At 45.2% G+C, this 21550-nt stretch overlaps 1 protein-coding gene across 2 annotated transcripts; it reads right to left on the bottom strand.

Annotated features, from left to right (window-relative positions):
• Nucleotides 1–9712: 9712 nt before the first annotated feature.
• Nucleotides 9713–21525, bottom strand: GNPDA1 (glucosamine-6-phosphate deaminase 1). 2 transcript variants are annotated; one of them, XM_004452612.4, is made up of 7 exons: nucleotides 21453–21525; nucleotides 20484–20613; nucleotides 16927–17028; nucleotides 15383–15565; nucleotides 14232–14416; nucleotides 11831–12005; nucleotides 9713–11187 (listed from the first exon to the last, which is right to left on the bottom strand). In XM_004452612.4, exons 2-7 carry the CDS (start codon nucleotides 20605–20607, stop codon nucleotides 11087–11089), a joined length of 870 nt encoding a protein of 289 aa, XP_004452669.1. In that variant the 5' UTR covers nucleotides 20608–20613; nucleotides 21453–21525; the 3' UTR covers nucleotides 9713–11086. The 2 variants fall into 2 exon arrangements, with proteins under 2 accessions (XP_004452669.1, XP_071066446.1); XM_071210345.1 differs by having other exon boundaries at nucleotides 16927–17078; nucleotides 20510–20613; nucleotides 21453–21517.
• Between the last annotated feature and the right edge of the window lie 25 nt (nucleotides 21526–21550).

Genomic DNA, 21550 nt, shown 5'->3' on the forward strand with positions numbered 1-21550 from the left:
CTTGTGACTGAGCTTAGGATTTAGGGTTCATGTTTTATTTAAACCAAATATTTCCATGGAGTTCCATTTGGCACATTTTAAATAACAACTAAAATTACTTAACAAGTAAGTTGATAATAAATGGAAATTCAAAAATTTAAGTATCCATTATGTACCTAAAACAGTGCCTGCTGTGGTTGAACAGGAATTCAGTTCAGAAATTTTTTCAGTAGTAGCTGCTTAGTGTCTCTTTGGTTAATGGTTGGTTGAGATTGTCTAGAGATTATTTTATTTTGGGATGTTGTAACATTATGTTGATGGTATAGTAGGAAGGAAGCAATTTCATGAGAGAAATGGGATTTTTTTTTTCCATGTATGATTAAAAGCAAAAGAAAACAAAACCAACACAGGTAGTTAGTCTCAAAGACTTGTTTATCTGAGTGTCTCTTCCTTTCTTCCTTAGGTACAAAATCTTCACCACTCAATTTTAACAAAAACAGTAGTAGGTTTATAAAGTCTTATTTTTTAAACAGGAGTTTTAAGATGGCTCCTGCTGTCACATTGTACTTTATTTAGTCTCTGAGTAATTAAAATGAAAGGTTGAGGTAACCCCCTGAATGTCCTGTGAAATAAATGGGTTTTGCAAGGTTGCTATATCTAGGAAGTATATGATAGTGCAAAGAATTTTGTACCTAGTTTAGTTTCATGAAGGCCTTTTTTACTAGTGGCCTGAGATTTACCATATAGTGACAGTAACCTTTTGGGTCCCTGCAAAAGGGTCCCTTCGCAGGCTCCTCCTAATTTATCCTGCTCAAAATAGTAGTTTGGAGAGGTGATGTCTCTTGATTTTATATAAAAGATTTGGGTCTAAAGCTGATAAATGTAAATAAACTACTAAGTAATTTTTTTAAGTCAGGATAGAGAATTTGCAACATTTTAAGCTTGTCATTGCACTAATTCTTTGGGTTTACCTTTGTCAGTTGAGGTACATCTTGTTCTATCCATTTTTAAAAATAACTATTTAGAACAGTTTTAGATTTATTTTTTAAAAATTGTGATGGTAGTACAGGCTTCCTATACCCCAGAGTTTCTATATAACCCACAATTTGGTTTCCCCTATATTAACATCTTACATTAGTATGGTACATTTCTCACAGTTAATGAGCCAATATTGGTCTATTATTGCTAACTAGATAGAAGCCATACTTGATTCAGATTTCCTGTTTCCACCTAATGTCCATGGGATCCTATCCAGGATACCACATTGCATTTAGTCATCATGTTCTTTTAGGTGCTTCTTGGCTGTAACAGCTGTCCCATCTATTTTTATTGATAGCATTATATAAAGACCCATTATACCTTGATGCACCTGGATTATCAGGAGCTGAAAAGCTTTCTTAAATACTGATTACTTAGCAATGAATACCTGCTCTCCAGTTCATTGGACTCACCCAGGACAACCCTCATCTCAAAAAGCAAAGGGTGGGCGGCGGACTTGGCCCAGTGGTTAGGGTATCCATCTACCACATGGGAGGTCCGCGGTTCAAACCCCGGGCCTCCTTGACCCGTGTGGAGCTGGCCCATGCACAGTGCTGATGTGCGCAAGGAGTTCCCTGCCACGCAGGGGTGTCCCCACGTAGGGGAGCCCCACACACAAGGAGTGCACCCTGTAAGGAGAGCCACCCAGCGCCAAAGAAAGTGCAGCCTGACTAAGAATGGCGCTGCCTACCAGGAGAAATGACACAACAAGATGACGCAGCAAAAAGAAACACAGATTCCCATGCCGCTGACAACAGAAGTGGACAAAGAAGACGCAGCAAATAGACACAGAGAACAGACAACCGGGGTGGGGAGGAAGAGGAGAGAAATAGATAGATAGATAGATAGATAGATAGATAGATAGATAGATAGATAGATAGATAGATAGAAGTAAAAAACCCAACTTAAAAAAAAACTCATTAAAAAAAGAAAATAAAAAGCAAAGGGTATTTGCAACTGCAAGCAATACAGTTCCTTCTATCTGTCCCAGAAGATCTATACCCACTGTCAATCTAAAGCAGAGTAGGTATCACCATTCCTAAATCCTCCAGATTGGGGAATGAATAAATATAAAGAAGGATACAAACATGGGCCAAAATAGAATTATTATTGTAGTAATGGAAGAACTTATGATATAATGATAACAGTTATCAGATGTTCTGAGGGGATGGGGAGGGATAAAAAAAAATACTGATTACTTAATCCTACCAGGCTCAGCAAACAAATGAGATTCTTTTGATTCAGGTCTTTTTGTAGCTTTAAGTCAGTTATTTCTCAGGAACTTCACTGGCTGTTTAGGTTTTAGGCTGAGTACCTGTTATGGTCATTTTCCTGGTCAGCTACATGAGGAAATCTTTAAGTGTTGGACAAGTTGATTAGGTCATGCCATGGGTCAGCTGGACCCACAAGGCTCTGAGTGGCCTGAAAGGATTAGCCATCCATCCCAGCTATATACTGAATCAAGTAAGTGAATGAATGTTTCATGGATGCATCCCTTCCGTTTGAGGAGGTGGAGAACAGAAATGTGAGCGCTAGAGAAAAGCCTTGGCAACTCTGTTCCTCGACCTGTAGCATTGTCATCAAGGTTGATTTTTAGTACTAGAGGGATCTAGTTTGCATTAAAAGTCCCTCAATATACTTATTGTTTATTATTCTGTCAAGAGTGATAAGAGTTAATTAGATATGATAAATCATAAAATTATCTGTATGGCTGCCTATTTCAGACTGGAATTGAAAAGTGATGACTACAATTGTGGATTTCCTACCAAGTATTAACTTTGTTATGAAGTCACCAGCTGGTGGCAGCAGTTCCCATGTTATAAATATAGTAAATGGTTGCGATAGGAATAGTATTTTGTTAGAGGCAGGTTTAATTTCTGGGAATTTAATTTTCATCATTTTGTTTCATTTTAGGCTGTTATATACCTTGATAGACAAATGACATCTAATGATACCAGCCAAGCAGGAACAGCAATATAACCAAAAAATTTCAGGCCACTTAAAACTGTACTTGAACCATAGATGACATCTTATCCAACTGTTACATAAGAAAGCATCACTCCTGCAGTCACAGAAGTAAAGAAATTGAGTTATATATAGCTCTTTAGTAGGACTGAGGAACTGTAACACTGTGGTACCCTCAGACACTGCTGAGAGTCACCACATAGTTTGCTCCCTGAATTTTGTCTGAATAAAAAAAAAAAATTGGGCAGCAGACACAGCTGAGGGTTTGCGGTCTTAAGAAATGTTTATGTTCATTATCAACTTTCAGCACCCATAGTCTAATCTTTGCACAATTATTGTCCTTTCTACTCAGACCACCCGAATATTTACCATCCCAAAGATGCCCATCTTTCTGTGAGTTAGGGTATACTTTGGAAAAGATTGTACACATTGTCAAAGTAGTGAGATTCTGATAATGAAGTTGCTAAGTAAAAGTGAACACGGTTGCTTCTTTTCTTTGCTCAGATCTCTATTTTCTCTTTGTTAAAAAAAAAAACCACCTTCAACTAAACCTAAATGCATGTAAAACTTAAAAAGTGGTTGTCTTATTCCCAGTTCCATTGCACTTCTTGCAACCTATTGCATTTCCTGGAATTCATCCATTTAATAAATATTTATTGAGAACCTCTCTATGGGTCTTAACGTTTTTCTAGGTGCTGAGAAGGTAGCAGTGAACAAAACACACATAAATCTCCCTGCCCTCATGAATCTTAAATTCTGGTGGAGAGAAACAGAATAGAAGTGAATTAAATGGTTCATGAGAAGATAAGTGCTATGGAGAGAAGTTGGAGGAAGGAATGAAATTAGGAGAGGAAGGAATACAGAGTGGAAGGGTGATGTTGGAATTTTAAACAGCGAAGACATAAGACTTCCTCAAAGTAGCGCTTGAACAAAGGCTTGGCAAAGTGGGAGTGAAAATTGTGGCTACATGGGAGAAGAGAATTCCAGGCAGAGAGACAGCATGCTTAGAGGGCTCCAGGAGAAGCATGGTGGCCAGTAAGTGAGGAGGCCCACTGAGAAAGGGAGAATCGCAAGAGATGGGGTGGGAGTGGGGTGTGCTGCATATTCTGTAGGGCCTTGTGTGAACTTTGGCTTCTGGAGAGGGGAAAGCTTCGGGAGGTTTTGAGCAGAGGAGTGATAGGATCAGACTTACATTTTAGGGGAGCTGGGTGAGCAAGGTAACAGACCAGTGAAGAGACCATTACAGTAACTCAGCTGAGGAACACAGTGGCTGGTACCAGTATGCCAGCAGCTGGAATCTTGAGAAGTAGTCAGATTCTCTGCATATTTTGAAGGTAAAGCTGATAGATTGAAGGATTTGCTGATAGATTGGATGTAAAATTTGAGAAAAGAAGACATCAGAATTGATTCCAATGTGTTTTTATCTGAGCAGTTGAGATGGAGAAACATATGGGTAGCACAGGTTTGCAGTGATAGATAAGGTATTTAGTTGTGAAGATATTGGCTTTACAATGTCTAGTAGTTATACCAGTGTAGGTATTAAATAGGTGGTTAGATATTGGAGAACCTTAGGCTGGAGATGTAAATGTGGGAGTTCAGGTAGAGACGGTATTAAAACCACGAGTTTTGGGGCCACTCCAGACACTAAAAACTCAAGGACATGAGGAACCAGCAAAGGAGAAAGTGGCCAGCATGGTTGAAAAACAGCAGAATGTGGTGTCCTAGAAGCCAGGCCAAGTTTGAGGAGGGAGTGCTCAGCTGTGTCAAATGTTGCAGATAGGTCAAGTAATAAGAGGACTAAGAATTGACTTAGCAATCAATGCAGAAGTCACTGTTACCTTTGACGAGTGCCGTTTCAATTGAGCGTGAGAGAATGGGGAAGAGGAATTAGAGTGTGCGTAACTGGAGGAATCTTACTATTAAAGGTGATCAGGGAAATGAGGCTGTAGCTGGAGGGGACAGATGGGATAGTGAGCTTTGTTTCATTAAGATTTTATTTTGTTTTACTGTAATTTTTTTTTACAATTATAGAAGTTGTAGGTTTACAGAAAAGTTATGTAAAAAATATGTTCCCATATACAGTTTTGTTATGTTTTGTTTTTTAAAAGGTTGTTTTGTCTGTTGATGGGAGTAATCCAGGAGAGAAGGACAGTGGGATGCTGTAGGTGAGAAAGCAGTGCTGGAGCAGTGTACTCTACTAGACAAGAGAGGATGGGATCTAGTGCCTGAAGGATCAGGCAAGGAACAAGTAACCTGAAAAAGGCAGAGTATGAGAGCAGGGCTAGCAGGTGGGGGTGTGGGATCATGGGACAGTGTGAAAGTTCTTTTCCGACTGCTGCTGTTTTCATAGACTGAGAGGGAAGCTGGGGAAGAGGAATTAGAGGCTTGAGGCCTTTTGAACTTATCTTCTAGGAAACTGACTGGACTAGGGAGCTGTAGTATGATTGCCCGCTGGTGTCATGGGCTCCCTTGAGATCCAAATTAGTATGTTCTGTTTTACTTGCCCATTACTTTATAACTCATTATCATTCACAGTATATATATATATATATATATTTTTTTTAAGATTTATTTATTTCTCTCCCCCCCACCCCGACCCTTGTTGTCTGTTCTCTGTGTCTATTTGCTGCATCTTGTTTCTTTGTCCGCTTCTGCTGTTGTCAGCGGCACGGGAATCTGTGTCTCTTTTTGCTGCGTCAACTCTCCGTGTGGCCAGCACCATTCCTGGGCAGGCTGCACTTTGTTTCACGCTGGGCGGCTCTCCCTACTGAGCGCACTCCTTGCGCGTGGGGCTCCCCTACGCGGGGGACACCCCTGCGTGGCACGGCACTCCTTGCACGCATCAGCACTGCGCATGGGCCAGCTCCACACGGGTCAAGGAAGCCCGGGGTTTGAACCGCGGACCTCCCATGTGGTAGACGGATGCCCTAACCACTGGGCCAAGCCCGTTTCCCCACAGTATATCTTCTTGAAAATGTATGCATGCTTGGCCAGCATCTCATCACGGTCAGTAAAGATTTTGGTTCCCAGGAAAGGGGCATCAAATTTGCAAAGTTAGATCTCTTCAGTAGGCCCATTGGCCAATCTATTATCATATAATATGCTACCTGGTTATCATGTATGATCACTATTCATGGGGACAACTATATAATTCAAGTCAACAAATAATGGGTGCCTTCTAGCTATCAAGTCACTGTTACAGGAATGGAATAAAGTAGTATTTAAAAAGCATTTACCTCACGGAGTGTACATTTAGAGGGAAACAAAATACATGTCAGGTAGCAAATGGTTCTGAGAAAATAAAGCAGCATAAGGTGGATAGGGAATTGAGGTTGCTACTTTACATAGGAAGATCAGAGAAAATCTCTTTGCTAAATGCCATTTTAGCAGACAGCTGACGAATAAGCCACTGATTTATCTGGGGAAAAGAGTGACAGGTTCTTGTTAAATCCATCATGACTTGAGATAGACATACTTAATAGGGCATACCTATTACATCAACATTCCACCACTTAACCAAATGTAGTAAAGGTTGAAACACATTCTAGCCACTCTTTGTGACATAACTCTATGTACACTTAAATATTCCCTTTTTGATTATTAGACTTGGTGTTTTACAAATTCTACTTGTCCCGATTAGTGATACTTAATAATTTTCCTTTTTGATCAGCTTGTCACCTGGCCAACAGGGACCCCCATTAATTTGGCTGCTTTTCCCTCTAGCCATTTTTGAAAGCACTCTTGTTTTCTGCCAGTAAGATATTCCAGTCCTGTTATTATTCCTGGCCCAAAACAGAAACTTAGCTACTCTCCAAGGAGTGCTGAGTGGTATGAGGGGTTCCGCTCTGGCCCAGGGATGCACATCCCACCTGATCCGTGCAAGCACTAGCTGCAGCAGGTGACAGCGCTGCTGGGCCACCAGGGAGTCACAGGCCTGGGAAAGCCCTTCTTTTTAAAGTCCTTAGTTATCATACTGAGCTTTCCAGTTGAGCTGTCATCACTAAATCCTTTTTCATTTCATTCTAATATTGCTTTTTTTTTTTTTTTGTAACACCTAAAATTTAAATCCTTCTTGAGGGTACAGTGAAAGAACAGACTTACTGCTACCTGTTGTATGGATAAACCTCAATAACAGTATGCTTAGTGGAAGTGGCCAGACAAAAGGCTTCATGTAATGTGACTTATTAGAATGTCCAGGAAAGGGAAATCTGCAGACTGAAAGCACATCAGTGGTTGCCTTGGGCTGGGCGTAGGATAGGGACTTTTTGGAGATGATGGAAATAGACTGTGGTGATGAATTGCAACAGAGAGAAACACAGATTCCTGGTGCCGCTGATAAGGATAGAAGCGGTCACAGAAGAACAAGCAGCGAATGGACACAGAGAGCAGACACCTGGATGGGGGAAGGGGAGAGAAATTAAAAATAAAAATCACTGGATTTATATTTAAAATGGGTGAATTTTGCAGTATGTATGTTATATTCCAATAAAAGTAAAAGCTTCTTCCAACTTGTACATTCTTGATAGGTTACGTTGACCTAAGATGTTCCATTATATTGGCTTTTTAAAAATACAAAAACTGGATATATTACTTATTTTTCCATACCTTGCAGTTTTTACATCTCTGTCACAAATCTGCCTTAATTCTTTTCAACAGCTCTTTTCTTGCTTGGATCACAATAACATGACAATTTACTTTTGCACATCTGCTCATGCCTCTGATTTTTTTTACAGATACTTCATTTTTATAAAGTATTTTTTAATAGAATTAAAAAATTTTTAAAGATACATAGATCATACAAAATGTTATGTTAAAAAATATAAGAGGATATCATATACCCCCACTCCTCACTCCACCCACTCCTCCCACATCACCAAGTTCTTTTATCATTGTGGCACATTCATTGCATTTGGTGAATACATTTTGGAGCACTGCTGCACCACATGGATTATAGTTTACATTGTAGTTTACACTCTCTCCCAGTCCATTCAGTGGGTTATAGCAGGATGTATGATGTCCTGCATCTGTCCCTGCAATATCATACAGGACAACTCCAGGTCCCGAAAATGCCCCTGTATCACACCTCTTCTTCCCTCTCCCTGCCCTCAACAACTCCCATGGCTACTGTCTCCACATTAATGATACAGTTTCTTCCATTACTAGTGTCACAATAATTCTATAGTAGAATATCAGTAAGTCCACTCTAATCATATTTTATTCCTCCATCCTGATGACCCTGGGATGGCAATGCTCACTCTGCCTCTAACTTGAGAGGGGGCTTAGATCCCACATGACTGAAGGATGGAATTCTGCTTGCAGTTATAGAATCTCTCAGTTCCGTGGCATGGTTGTTGACCATCCCCACCTTCTGTTAGTTGACATGGGCAAGTCCAACAAACTGGAGAGTAGGTGCTGCAACTCTGCTAAGGCTCGGGGCCCAGCCAGCACTCAGTTAGTCCAGAGATTAAAATCTCTGGGAAGCAGACTTGGCCCAGTGGATAGGGTGTCCGACTACCACATGGGAGGTCCGCGGTTCAAACCCCGGGCCTCCTTGACCTGTGTGGAGCTGGCCCACACACAGTGCTAATGTGCGCAAGTGCCCTGCCACACAGGGGTGTCCCCATGTGGGGAAGCCCCATGTGCAAGGAGTGTGCCCCGTAAGGAGAGCCACCCAGAGCGAAAAAAAAAAAAGTGCAGCCTGCCACGAGTGGCACCACGTACACGGAGAGCTGACACAGCTGCCGTGCTGCTGACAACAGAAGTGGACAAAAAGAACATACAGCAAATGGACAGAGAGAGCAGACAATTGGGGCAGGGTAGGGGAAGGGGAGAGAGAGAAAATAAATCTTTAAAAATAAATAAAAAATGAAATCTCCTGAGTAAACACCAACCACAGGTTCAGTAAAAGTCACAGAAGAGGCATGTGTAGAGAAGTCACATCCGAGTCCAACTCCATCACACTCAGGAGCACAAATTCCAAAGTAGGGCCCACTGTCAAGGCACTTAACTCTAGAGCCATCTGCCATCATGTAGTACCTGGGTGTCTCCATAGCCCTCAGGAGCACCACTACTTGGGATTGTATCTACTTCGGTTGTCTCTGAGATCCTGCTGAGATGGGCATGAGCGCAACCCTTCTGATGACCTCCTGACTCACTTTGAAGTCCCACAGCCATATAAACTCATTTACCATTTCCTCCTTTTATTCAATGTCTTTTTCTAGTTGCATCACCAGCTGGCACTTGGTAAAAATCCCTCAGTGCTAGGGAGGCTCATCCCCGGGAGTCCTGTCCCATGCTGGGGGGAAGGTAATGCATTTATATGCTGAGCTAGGCTTAGAGTGGCCACATTTGAGCAACATGGAGGCTCTCAGGAGGTAACTCTTAGGCATCCTGCAGCTCTAAGCCTATTTGAAATTTCAAGCACACAAGGTTCCTAAGCATAGTACTAAGTATCAAGGGCCCATCATTGGACCATCCTTCTTCACTGGTCTTTGCCCTTGCACTTGGGGAATTGCTGCTCCATTGGGCAGTGTTTAAGTATTTTGATTATTTTTCACCCTGGTGGTGAAGAGATTAAAAGAGATTTTCTATGACTGTAACCTTCCTTCAGAACTGTTGTGAGGCGTGAATGTGAAGCTCTGCTCATCAGCTATTTACAAAATATAAAAATATCAACCAAGAAATCACCTTCTGTCCTCGGAGGGGGGGATAGACATCCACAAATGACACATTTGAAAATACTGGATTTAATAGAAAATAATCACATTGTAAACAAGTCCTTTGATCCATTAGCTTAAAACAGAATGACAACACAATCACGTATAAAAGCTTAAGACAAAATGCCGGTACCAAACAGCATGTAAAAGAGAGGCCTAAGCCAAGCTCTAGAGAGTCTTTCTCAGAAATAGAGGCAGCAGCAGTTTCAGATAGGCACAAAGACAGGCAGGAGAAGGCAGCATCCACTCCATGAAGGCTTAAAAAGAAGGCAGAGCAATAGACTCATCTTATGAAGAAAGGGTGAAGGACAAATAGAGGGGTTGTACTTGCTAATGTGCTGGAAACCTTAGATCACATGAACCTGAGAGGTTCTTAGAAGGACAGAGTGTTGCCGGTGGGGAAACTAATGAGGCAGCTTTAGAATAATGTATTTTGTTTTGAGGCTTGGCTCTTATGGGTACAACAGCATGTCTCACATTTTGTATCTAAACTCACACCTGGGCTGCTTGTCCTGGCTCCTGTCACCTTGACTGAACACCAACATTGAAACTGGCAGCATCTGTTGTCCCAGTGGACCTCTGACCTTTTAATGAGTGTACAGTTGAAGAGACCCAGTGAGACCTCTGAATAAAAACACAGGGCTCTGGTGGGAAAAGGGTTTCCACCTTCCTCCTCCTGGTATCAGAGGGTTCCTAAGGGAGAGGGGTTTGACGTGGCCAGGCCTACTGGGGCTCTGCGTTCATCAGCAGAAGTCTTCTGTTTAGTCCCCTGCCCCCATTTAAATCCTCCCCCAGGAGTCCTCCAAGTTCATAAAAGGTCAGCTCTGAGAGCAGGGGGAAATAATTCTGGGAGGAAGTGAGTGAGTGTTTCTTTCCATGGCACTTATTACTGACCAGAGGGATTGTTTCCTTATACTTACTTTAGACGTTAATCTAGTACAGTGATTCTCAGATAAGGTGGCAGGCCTGCACAAGAGGGGCTCTCAAGACTCTCCAAAGAGGTTCTGTGCAATATACACAAGCCCCTAATTCCCTCTCACTTGAGACCTGGCATGTAAGAGGATCCTAAAGGGAGTGTGTTGTACAGGAGAACAGTGTCAGAGGCAGAACAAAAAGTTAAAATTCCTAACCCAGGTGTGGCAGACACCAAAATGATGGAACACATTTTCCAGATATTTTTTCTGAATCTGTAGTTACAAGCAAGTCACTCTCCCTGTAGCTGAACCTCAGGACAAGGCTTCAAGCCTCAGAGCCAAGAACAACAGATTCATCCACTTATCTGGAATAACAATACTGAATTAAAGAAATACAATTCTGTTCTCCTAATGACAATTTCCAGAAGAGCCTGCCCATTCCTATGAGGTACTTGATACAAGGTTTAGCACAGGCTAATCGCTGTATGGTGTCTTGGAAGATTGGCTTTTCTCTGTTTCCTTCTCTTTGATACTGTACAAGGGGTCCACCAACTTGTTATGAACAAGCATTAAACCTACAAAAAATTAAAAACAGAAAATGGTTAACTTTTAGGTAGAGGCAGAGTTCCACGATTAAGAACAACATCCCAGAGTTCTTAAATTTTGTCTTAGAACTGACATCCATCATCTTTTCTGTGACACTGAAATGAAAGACACCCTGAGAGTAGGAAAAAAAATCTGCTATTCCCAATGAGCACTACATTTCATGGAACTTCTATAAATTCAATCACTTAGAGGAGTCGACTATTTAAAGGCTAATCTTTGCAGCAAAGAACAAATTCCTAATCTACCTGCCAAGTTAATGCAGATTTTCACAGTAGTTTGCTTGGAGCAGTATTTTCCTATTAAACTAAGTAAATGACAAAAAAGATGGTCACGATAGGTAGTTTCGTTTCTGGCCTGGAGGGGAAAGGCCTGTATGTAATCTGGAAAGGTCCATCATCCTACTGCAAGGAAATCAATCACATAGGCTGTGGACTCATAGATGGGAGAGAAAGAATGACTGTGTTTTGGGAGACTGTAGGGTTTGATTTTTTCCCAAAATTGTAACTTGATTAAAATGGCCAGATCATGACAGCCAGGTCCACTCCTCACCCTAGCACAGCCTGAACTTGACCGCCTACCCCCAGACCCACCCCTTCCCCACCCCTCCCTCACCTTTGAAATACTTGACAGTCTTCACTTTGAGCTCGAGGGTGGCATCCTCGTCACACACGAACACTGTGCGGGGATGCTGCTGGAAGGCAGACACAGTCCACATGTGGCTCACGCCCTCCTCAATGGCCTTGTACAGAGCAAACGCCTTGTGCGCACCCGTGATGAGGATCATCACCTGGGATGAGAACATAAGGCTGTCATGGAGGAGTATGAGCACGGGCACTGGAAGTCCAGACCCCGGAATTCTAGTCTAATCACCCCAAAGGGATGTGAGGATTGTTATTTTTTAACAATGTAACGCTAGAATTAGTTACCATGCCACATACTCTGTGCTCAGTGCTCCATGTGCTTTATCAAATAAATGAGGTTGCATCATTATCACCCCTTACATGATATGGAAATAGGGCTTTGGAGGGGGTGGGGTCTAAATGACTTGTCCAAGGCCTCAAAGCTAAGAGACAGGGCACCTGGGATTTGACTTGGCATGTCTGACCCCAAAGCCTGCACTCTGGACCACTATGACAGTGCTTCCCAGCGTCGCCGATGATGAACATGAAAGTGCCTGTGAAGAGATGTGGCTTAAGAAGGTCCGTGCTTCTCATCTCATCAGTTCTGACAGTGGGGCCCACATGGTCCTCGGTTAGGTGAGTTTTCACAGTCAAAATCTATGAAAGTGGGATCCTAATCTGCATTACCTAAAAAAGGGGTCTGGACGCAATGGTGAGTTGTCTGTGGGGGCTCTAAGATTTAATCCCAGAAGGCTCCCCCTTAACTGGTCACCTGAAGTTTAGAGCATTAGACCTGTGGAACTCTGGGGTTGCAATGCTTTCCGTTTAAATAAAACAAAGGCACAGACGTCCCTGAACAGTTAAAATATCAGAGAAACTGAGTGTAGGGAATTGATTCTACAGGACTCACCTCTACAGATTTCCTTTTTGTTTTGTTTTGTTTTGATTTCCTTTCTTTTTAACTCACTGGTACCATGGAGTTGTGAACAGGATTTATTATTCCTTTCTTAAAAGATAAGAAAGTAGAAGCAAAGGGAGAATGTAACCCCTTGGCAATCCAGAACTTACTGCAGAAAAAGATTGTGGCAGTTTGGTATTGTTTATGAATTCCAAAAAGAAACATAGATTATGTTTGTTAACTAGTCGGTTCCTCTGGTGTGATAACCTTTTGATGGTATTAGATTCAGCTGAGATGTCTGATTAAATTATGTTACAATTAGGGTTCTCATCCAACCACGTTATTAGGAGTACAACTCAGCATCAAGTTCCAGCCCCCCTGGGGATAAAACAGAAGCTCAAGTAAACACACAGAGAAGAACACACTGGAAGAGAATGTTCCATAGACACGTCCCTGGGAAGAGAGAAATCCCTGATAGTCTACAGCTAACCTTGTGGAGACCAGAGCAGCTGACCTCAGGAAGAAATGAGCTTCAGGGAGAGAGACGAGCCTTATGCCAACCTACTGTTGAGACCAGAAGAAGCTGGCACCACAGAGCCTTAAGAGGAAGAAGGCAGGCTGAACCCTCAGACACTGCCTGCCATCTTGCTCCAACGTGTGGCCAATGACGTTGGGTGAGAAAGGAACTCTTACGGTACCTTGAGTTGGACTCTAGGGCCTTGTGACTGTAAGCTTCTAACCCAAATAAATACCCTTTATAAAAGTCAATAGAGTTCAGGTATTTTGCATCAGCACCTTTGGCTAATACAAGGATTTTCATTATTTCCAGCCGCAGGTCCTTTTCCAGATCAGGATACTCTCAATGATAAGCACAGCCTCCAAAAGGGCCCAAAATGGCAGTGACCTACCTGATTCAAGGTCATCGAACAAAAACCTGTGTGCCGCCAATCATTTCACAAAAGTTCACTTTAAACAGGGAACTTTTTCACTGATTTAGATGCTTGTTTACATTCTCGGGCAAAGAAATGGGAAGCTAAAATGTCTAGTTGCTTCCCATTGAATGTATCTCAAAAAGAAAAAATGCTTCTGAAATTCTAATGAAAGTAAGGAAATTAGAACTGCAAAAAATTCAAATGAAACCTAGGGAAAACATCATTAAATTCAGTTCAGGATATATTATATTTTAATCACCCTTTGCTACGTTTATTAACCCTTGAGCCCTGGGCTACAAACAAAGTATCTTTAGGTAGCAGAGGGAGCCTGCCTCCTACATAGTCTAAGGCACAGAAAACGTGCTGAAAGGATTCACATCACACCGGGAACAAAGGCACCTTTGAAGAGGAAGGTGAATGGTGATAAGGTCAGTTGAAATTTTAGCCTTTATCTATAATGTCTTCATCTTGAAAAAGAATGTACTCAGGCAGTAGCTGTATAATTCAACATTAACAGAAGCTTGGGTCTGACCCCCCGAGGCCCGCGGCCCTTGCGCCCTTACCTCCCGAGCATCCATGATGGTGCCCACGCCCACCGTCAGGGCCATGGTGGGCACCCTGGCGAGCTCCCCATTGAAGAACCTGGCGTTGGCCAGGATGGTGTCCATGGCCAGTGTCTTCACACGGGTCCTGGACACCAGACTGGAGCCCGGCTCGTTGAAGGCGATGTGTCCGTCGGGGCCAATGCCTGCACGGAGAGACAGCCAGGGCAGCCCTGTGAGCCCCAGGGTTCAAGATCTCAAGAGCAGACCATCTCTCCTTCCTTAACTAGGGTCTGAAGAAATCCTTGAAAAATGTGTCTTTCTGCTCACCCCCCACTCTGGGGAGATACACCTTAAGCACATGAGGCTCCGCTCTCATTCCTGGCTGAGGTACACACGCATTATTAACTTTCAGCCACCCTCAAAAAGCTATGTAAGGGACTACTCCAAATAGTTTGTTTCCCCTGGTCATTGAGAAGTGTAACTTCTCTGTGCCCACTGCCTGTGGTTAGAGGGTCCTGCTGCAGGGATAGAGCTACAGTGATTAAAATACACGGAGAACCCAGTCAGGCTCATTACAATCTCAGAAAATGGGAGCTCCTGCCCTCCTCCCCACCTTGAAGCAGTGAAACGCAGTCCACTGCACTCCCATGGCTGACTCTAGAGGTGGCAAAATAGATGGAAACATAAAATGGCAGCCCAGGGCAGAGATGAGCACGAATCTGAGAGGCAGACACCCCAGGTCCCGCCTCTGCTCCGCTGCTCACTGGATGGTGACCTTGGGCACGTCACGTTACTAATCTCCTGGCAACTATAGCATGTAGGCCTGTATCTTGGGATCTTCTAGAACTATATGAGTCTGTGATTTTCAATGTTAAGATAGGTTCCATGACTGATCCATAAAAACTGGGGTACAGGCAGGATCCCAGAGACAATTCACAGACAAGGTACAGAGAGGGGAGATGTCCAAGATGACACAGTCACTGAGTGACAGGGCCAGGACAGGGACCTGGGGTTCCCACTATCTATGCCTTCCTGGTCTCCACACAGTCACGAACACAGACAGAGGAAGCTGTTTGGGGACAGAGATGGTGGCTTGTCCTTCTCCTTCCCATGTGTTCTAGCCACCCTAGGCCTGCTCCAGGACAGGGACTGCAGAGTGTCAAGCTCACCTCCAACAAACAGCTCAATCCCGCCTGCAGCTGTGATCTTCTCTTCAAAGGACTCACACTCAGCCTGCAGGTCAGCTGCATTCCCATCCAGGATATAGGTATTTCCTGGGTGGATGTCAATGTGCTTGAAGAAGTTGTTCCACATGAAGGAGTGGTAACTCTCTGGGTGGTCTCGAGGAAGGCCTGTGGAGACACAGCCACACACAGTCACCCCCAGGCTAAGGCGGAGTCCTCCTCACCAAAGGGACGCCCGGATACCCTCAGACCCAGAGACGCTCTCAGGGGGCAGCTCTCTGAAGCTCAGCAACCCAGGCTAGGCTAGGCTGGTGTCCGTAAATGCCTACCCACTGCCACTACCTGCAAAACAGGGCTGGAGCCTAGGGCCACTGTGGACTTCTGGAGGTGGTCTAGCCAAGCTGGGGATGCGAGGCCCATCGGGGCAGAGAAGCAAGCACACCCCTCACCTGTGCCTCCCACCCCACCTTTAACCCCAGCTATGCCCCTGTGACTTGAACACCAGGTAGCAGAAGAGAATTATGTCGGGGTTTCCCAAAAATGATTTCATCAGCCAGGAAGGAAAACAAAAGAATGTTTAAAGTGAAGCCAGGGAAGCGCATTTGGCCCAACGGATAGAGTGTCTGTCTACCACATGGGAGGTCCAAGGTTCAAACCCCAGGCCTCCTGACCTGTGTGGTGAGCTGGCCCATGTGCACTGTTGATGCGGACAAGGAGTGCCCTGCCACACAGGGGTGTCTCCCCTGTAGCGGAGCCCCACGCGTAAGGAGTGCGCCCCGTAAGGAGAGCCGCCCAGCACGAAGAAAGTGCAGCCTGCCCAGGAATGGCGCTGCACATACACGGAGAGCTGACACAACAAGACGATGCAACAAAAAGAAACACAGATTCCCACAGAATAACACATAGCGAATGGACACAGAGAGCAGACAACTAGAGGCAGGGGAGATAAATAAAAAAAAAAGCTTAAAAAAAAAAATTAAAGTGAAGTCATTGCAAAGTGATGGGGGCAGGGAAGGCAGCAATGAAAGACCAAGGTGTAGGAGCTTTTTCACACTAAAGGACAGGAAACCAGTCTCAGCATTCCTCCCAGTGTGCCTGGCTGAAAGGGGAGCTAGAGGGTGAACGCCGGAGAGGAAGTCCAGACACACACGGGGCAACCCCAGCCAGGACCACATCTGCCATCATTTCTTTTAGGAAGCAGCAGCAAGGAGCTGTGGAGGAGACAAAGGAGCAGGAGATATGCTAATGTTCACTGAGTGCCTACTATGTGCAAGGCACTTCACCTATTATGATATAATTTAATGTTTACAGTCTCTGAGGTTAGCTTTATTAGCCACATTTTACATCTGTGAAAACTATGGCGTGGAAGAGATGAGTACTGAGAACCAAGCCTGTCACCGACGTCACCCATTCCCTGCAGCATCCCCATTTCTCTCCAGGGCCGAGCTTGTGAGGAGGAGAAGAGCACTCCCATCTCAGCGCTGGCCTCTCCTGGAATCAGGTAAGGACCCTGAAAAAGAAAGACTCACCCACATACTCGTCCATGTTGAAGGTCTTTACATATTTGAAGGACAGGTCTCCGTTCTTATAGTATTCAATCAACTTCTTGTAGCAGCCAAGAGGGGTGCTCCCTGCAAGAGAGGCCACAGCCATGAATGCCCCTTCAGCCCCCAAATCCCAGCTGCCCAGAGGGCACCCAGGAATGACTCGGGGCTGCTCCACAAGAGAACCTGTCAGATCCGAGAGAAACGAGCCCAGATCTGAGGCTCTACCCAACTGCTCCAATCCCAACTGTCCTCCATTAATGGTCTGTTTAATGCCTATTTCCTCACTAGACCATAAGCTCCAGGAGGGCAGGGGTGTGTCTGTCTTGGTCACTGTGGAATCCCCAGTGCCCAGCACAGACGACAGAAATGACTGCGATGAGCACCTGGGTGAACATCAGACAACTAGTGACATATTCCCTGAGCAATCACTCTGTGCAAGGCACAGGCAGACGGGATGGGGACACAGAAGAGCAAAGCCGGAGCTCAGTCTAGGAGGGGAGATAGAGAGCAGCAGTGTCAGCTCTGACGGTCTCTACAGCCCTGGGGCTCCAGGGGAGGCTTCTCCGAGGAGCAGCAAACTCCCAAGCCGAGTCTCAGGTGTGCAAGTGAGCCAGGTAAAAAATACCAACACCAAGTGCATTCCAGGCAGAGGAAGCAGCAGCAGATTCACAGAAACACGGCACAGTACTGGTGCTTAGTGTGAGCTGCTCCAGGCAAAGCGTGCCCCAGACCATGCACTTAAAAGGACTGGTCCTGGAGGATGCCGAGAAAAGGGTTCCATGGTAAAATCAGTTTGAAAATGTTAAGTACCCTATAGCTATCCTGGAGAGTCACAGTAGACATGAGCATTTTGAAGGCTCTGAGAAATAGGGCAGCCACGAAAGGGTGCTGACCCTGCCTCCTGTGACAGAGGTTGACAAGGTCATTCACTTGCCCTTCAGGCTCCTCATGTCTAGGATCCAAGCATGCTACTGCCAGTCTTCCCCACCTTGGGAAGGGCAACTCCATCCTTTCAGTGGCTCAAGGCAAATCTGTCAACAAAGCCTATTGGTTCTACTTTCAAAACACATCCAGAATCTGACCATTTCTCACCACTCTGCCATTCCTCCAGCCACCTTCAATTCTCTCTGCACTGGCCCAACTGCTCTCCCTGCTTCCATCCCTGCCTCCCTACAGTCGACTCTCCACCCAGCCACAGAGGACCCTGTCAAAACCTCAATCAGTTACAAGTAATTAGAAACTCATGTAACATGAGCCTCTGGATGTGACACAAAAAGAAGTGCATACATCAGCTATGTGGTAATCCTGCTGAAAACTTTTAACTTGAATCTAATTGTGAGGAAACAATCAGATAAATTGAGAACATGGGACAGTCTACCATAAAAGTGACCCGGACTCATTAAAAAGTTAATGTCATAAAACCCACATATGATAAAAGGCAGGGGGACCACTGTTGATTAAAAGATTAAAGATGCAAGAACCTGACTGCATACTGGATTAAAAAAAAGTGGTAAACAACAAACAAACAAAAATCCAAATCAGATCACTAGTCACTCCTCTTTTCAAAACTACCAAGGGCTTCTCATTTCACTCAAATTACCAGTCTTATAAAGGACCTACTGCAGCCTGGCCCCTCGCTATCTCTCCCCTCTTTCTTATTCATCCTGCTCTAAGCACACCTCTCTTCCACCTCAGGGCCTTTGCACATGCTGTTCCTGTTGTCAGGAATACTCTTCCTGCAGGTATCTGCATGGCCACCTCTCTTGGTTCTTTGGGTCTTTACTCAAATATCACTTTCTCAGAGAGATCTTTCCTGCCACCATATTCAGCACTGCAACCCCCAATCCCTGCTTAAACACTTCCTATCCCCCTTCCCTGATTCACTTTTCTCCTTATCTCTTTTCACCATTGAACATACTTTGTATCTTACTAATTAACTTGTTTATTGTCTGTTTCTCCCACTATAATTTAAGCTGCAGGAAAGCAGGCATTTATGTCCTTTTTGTTCATTGCTCTACCCCCAGCACCTAGAACTTGGCATACAGTGGGCATACAGTAAATATCTGCTGAATGAATGATGGTGGCAACTCCCCTCACCTCAATCAAAATAATCAGCCTGTCTCTGTAATGTGGCCTTAACCATACCAGGGCAAACCGGCTTCCTCTCACCTGCCATTTCCCAAACCTCTAGACTTTGCATCAATTTTGTGAGCTCCCCAGGATCTATCCAATTAATTCCTTTTCTGTGGTTTCTACCCGCAACCCTGACTGGTGCCTCATGTATGGGAAGGAATGGTCCAAGGAATCTGTGTGAAATGTTGTGCTGGTTCGAGCATGACGGATGGGAAAGGGCCAGGTCTCGGAGGGCCTTGAAAACCACGCGGAGGAGCGTGGAGCTGATTCTGTAAATGATGGGGCACTAGGGTTTAAGCAGAAACCCACACTCCGACCCGGGCAGAGGCTGGGTCACTGCATAACTGGAACACAGAGTGTTAGTGCAGCCACGACATGGCCCGAGTTGCTGGTGGTTTCATAGGTACTGGAAAGTACAACTCCCACAAACCTCCAGTGCAGAGACTGACAGACTGGCTCACAGGTCAAATCCACCCTGTTGCCTGTTTTCGTATGGCCCACGAGTTCAGACTGGTTTTTACATTTTAAGATAGATTTTTAAAAATCAAAAGAAGAGATTTCATAACATGCAAAAATTATATGAATTCAAACTTCAGTGTCCATAAACAGCTGTACTGGTACATTTTGTTGCAAAATTCCCTATGGCTGCTTTTGTACTACAATGGCAGAGTTGAGTAGTTGCAGCAGAGACGGTATGGCCAACAAAGCCGAAATAATTACTATCTGGCCTTGACAGAAAATGTCTGAAGAACCCCACTCTAATGGATGGGCCAAGTCGGGCCATGTGGAAGACTTGGGTAAATCCACCCCACCGCTGAAGAAATAATCAGGACATTTGCCTGGAGGAACTGGTGTCAGAAAGCTTTATCTTTCTAAAAGGCAACCTTGTGATATTTTTTTCCCAAAGAAACTTGGAATATTTTTCATTCAGGTCCTGCATGTAATTAAATCTTATAGAAAATGATCTGAGTGACTGTCTTCTCAATTCTCCCTCCCCAGGATGGTACTTGGCTAGTACCACTCTAAATGCATAGAAAAGAAATAAGTTCATTACCTGAAATGGATGCCTGAAGGCATGAGGTCTGAATTCTATTTAGGAACCCTGGTTGACAAGGGCTAACTCAGGATGTAGCCTAAAAATCAATTAGTTCTTCCTGCCTAACCAAGATCCTTTCTGCCCCGGGATCCTTCGGGAGCAGGCAGCAACTAAGCCAATCCACGAAGGAAGCTGAGTCCTCTGTTTTGCGAGGCTGGAGGGAGAGGAGGATCTTTTCTCTGATGGCACCAGTATCTCAGAGTCCTCCCTGAAGTCCCCCGGCTGAGAGAGCCCACCTACCTGGTCCTTAGGACCCGATACCCACTTCCTCCACCTCCATCTATGGCACCCTCTCCATCCCACAACACACCAGTGGGGAGCCCCAGGGTGAAGTACTTGTCTGGCCCTGGGTTAAACTGGATGATGCGGTTCCTGATGTACTTGGCTGCCCACTCACTGGCCTGAGAATAGTCGTCGAGGATGATAAGCTTCATTGTGTCCTGCAGAGGGGGAACAAAAGAGAGCCAGTGGTAAGGGGTAAGGGTGGAGAAATGGAAGGAAGCGGTTGGGGTGAAGGCGAGAAGGCCTTTTCGACCAACAACCCTCTTCTGAAGCTGTCAGAGCTGGGAAGAAGACCCTCCCACCTCGCAGAGGAATTCACAGGCTGGGTGGAATGTCTTCAATAGCCACCAGGGGGCGCTATTGAGAGACAGTCCTGGGTTCTAATCTCAGTTCCTCCATTAAGCAACAGCAGGACTCTGGTCGAATGACCCAAGCTCTCAGCCTGTTTCCTCGTATGTAAAAATGGGGGCCTCACCTATTTCACGATGGTAATATTAAGTAAGAGAATGAATGTAAGGCACACAGTAAGTATTCAAAGCCAGCTATTCTCATCTGGCAGTTCGATCCTGTACCCGGCCCCCAGTGCCAGGCTTGGTGGTCTCTGCCCCATCGATTCTTCGTCAAGAAGAGGGGTCGGGCGACCATCTCCTGGGCCACTAGAGGAGGTGAAGAGATGGGCTTTGCCAGGGGAGGTGTGTTCTCTTCAGTATCGAGGGGAGGGGTGCTCGCCCCCGAAGGAGGGAGTTTTACTCCTCCAGGCACTGAGGTCAGTCTGAGCCGTAAGGCCGGAAGCAGAGGCTGCCGGCGCGGCCTTAGCGGGGTGCAGGAGTGCTCCCCCCAACCCGGTAACGACCCCATCGTCCCTCCGGCTCCTCACGGGGAAGGGCTCAGGGCAGCTCGCGGGGAGCCCGGGCCGGGGTGCCGGAGGACCGTGCCAGCGCCCCGGGGCCTTCGCCCCGCACTCCACGGGGTCCCAGCTTGCCCGCTCCCCACTTACGAGGACACCTCCAGCGCTGGGTGCAGCGACGGCGCAGGCGCCCCGCCCCGCGCGGGTCACGTGGCCGCGGGTCACGCGCGCCGCGCGCGCCGCCGGGG

This window comes from Dasypus novemcinctus, chromosome 2 (genome assembly GCF_030445035.2).
Source record: "Dasypus novemcinctus isolate mDasNov1 chromosome 2, mDasNov1.1.hap2, whole genome shotgun sequence".
Taxonomy (NCBI): Eukaryota; Metazoa; Chordata; class Mammalia; order Cingulata; family Dasypodidae; genus Dasypus; species Dasypus novemcinctus.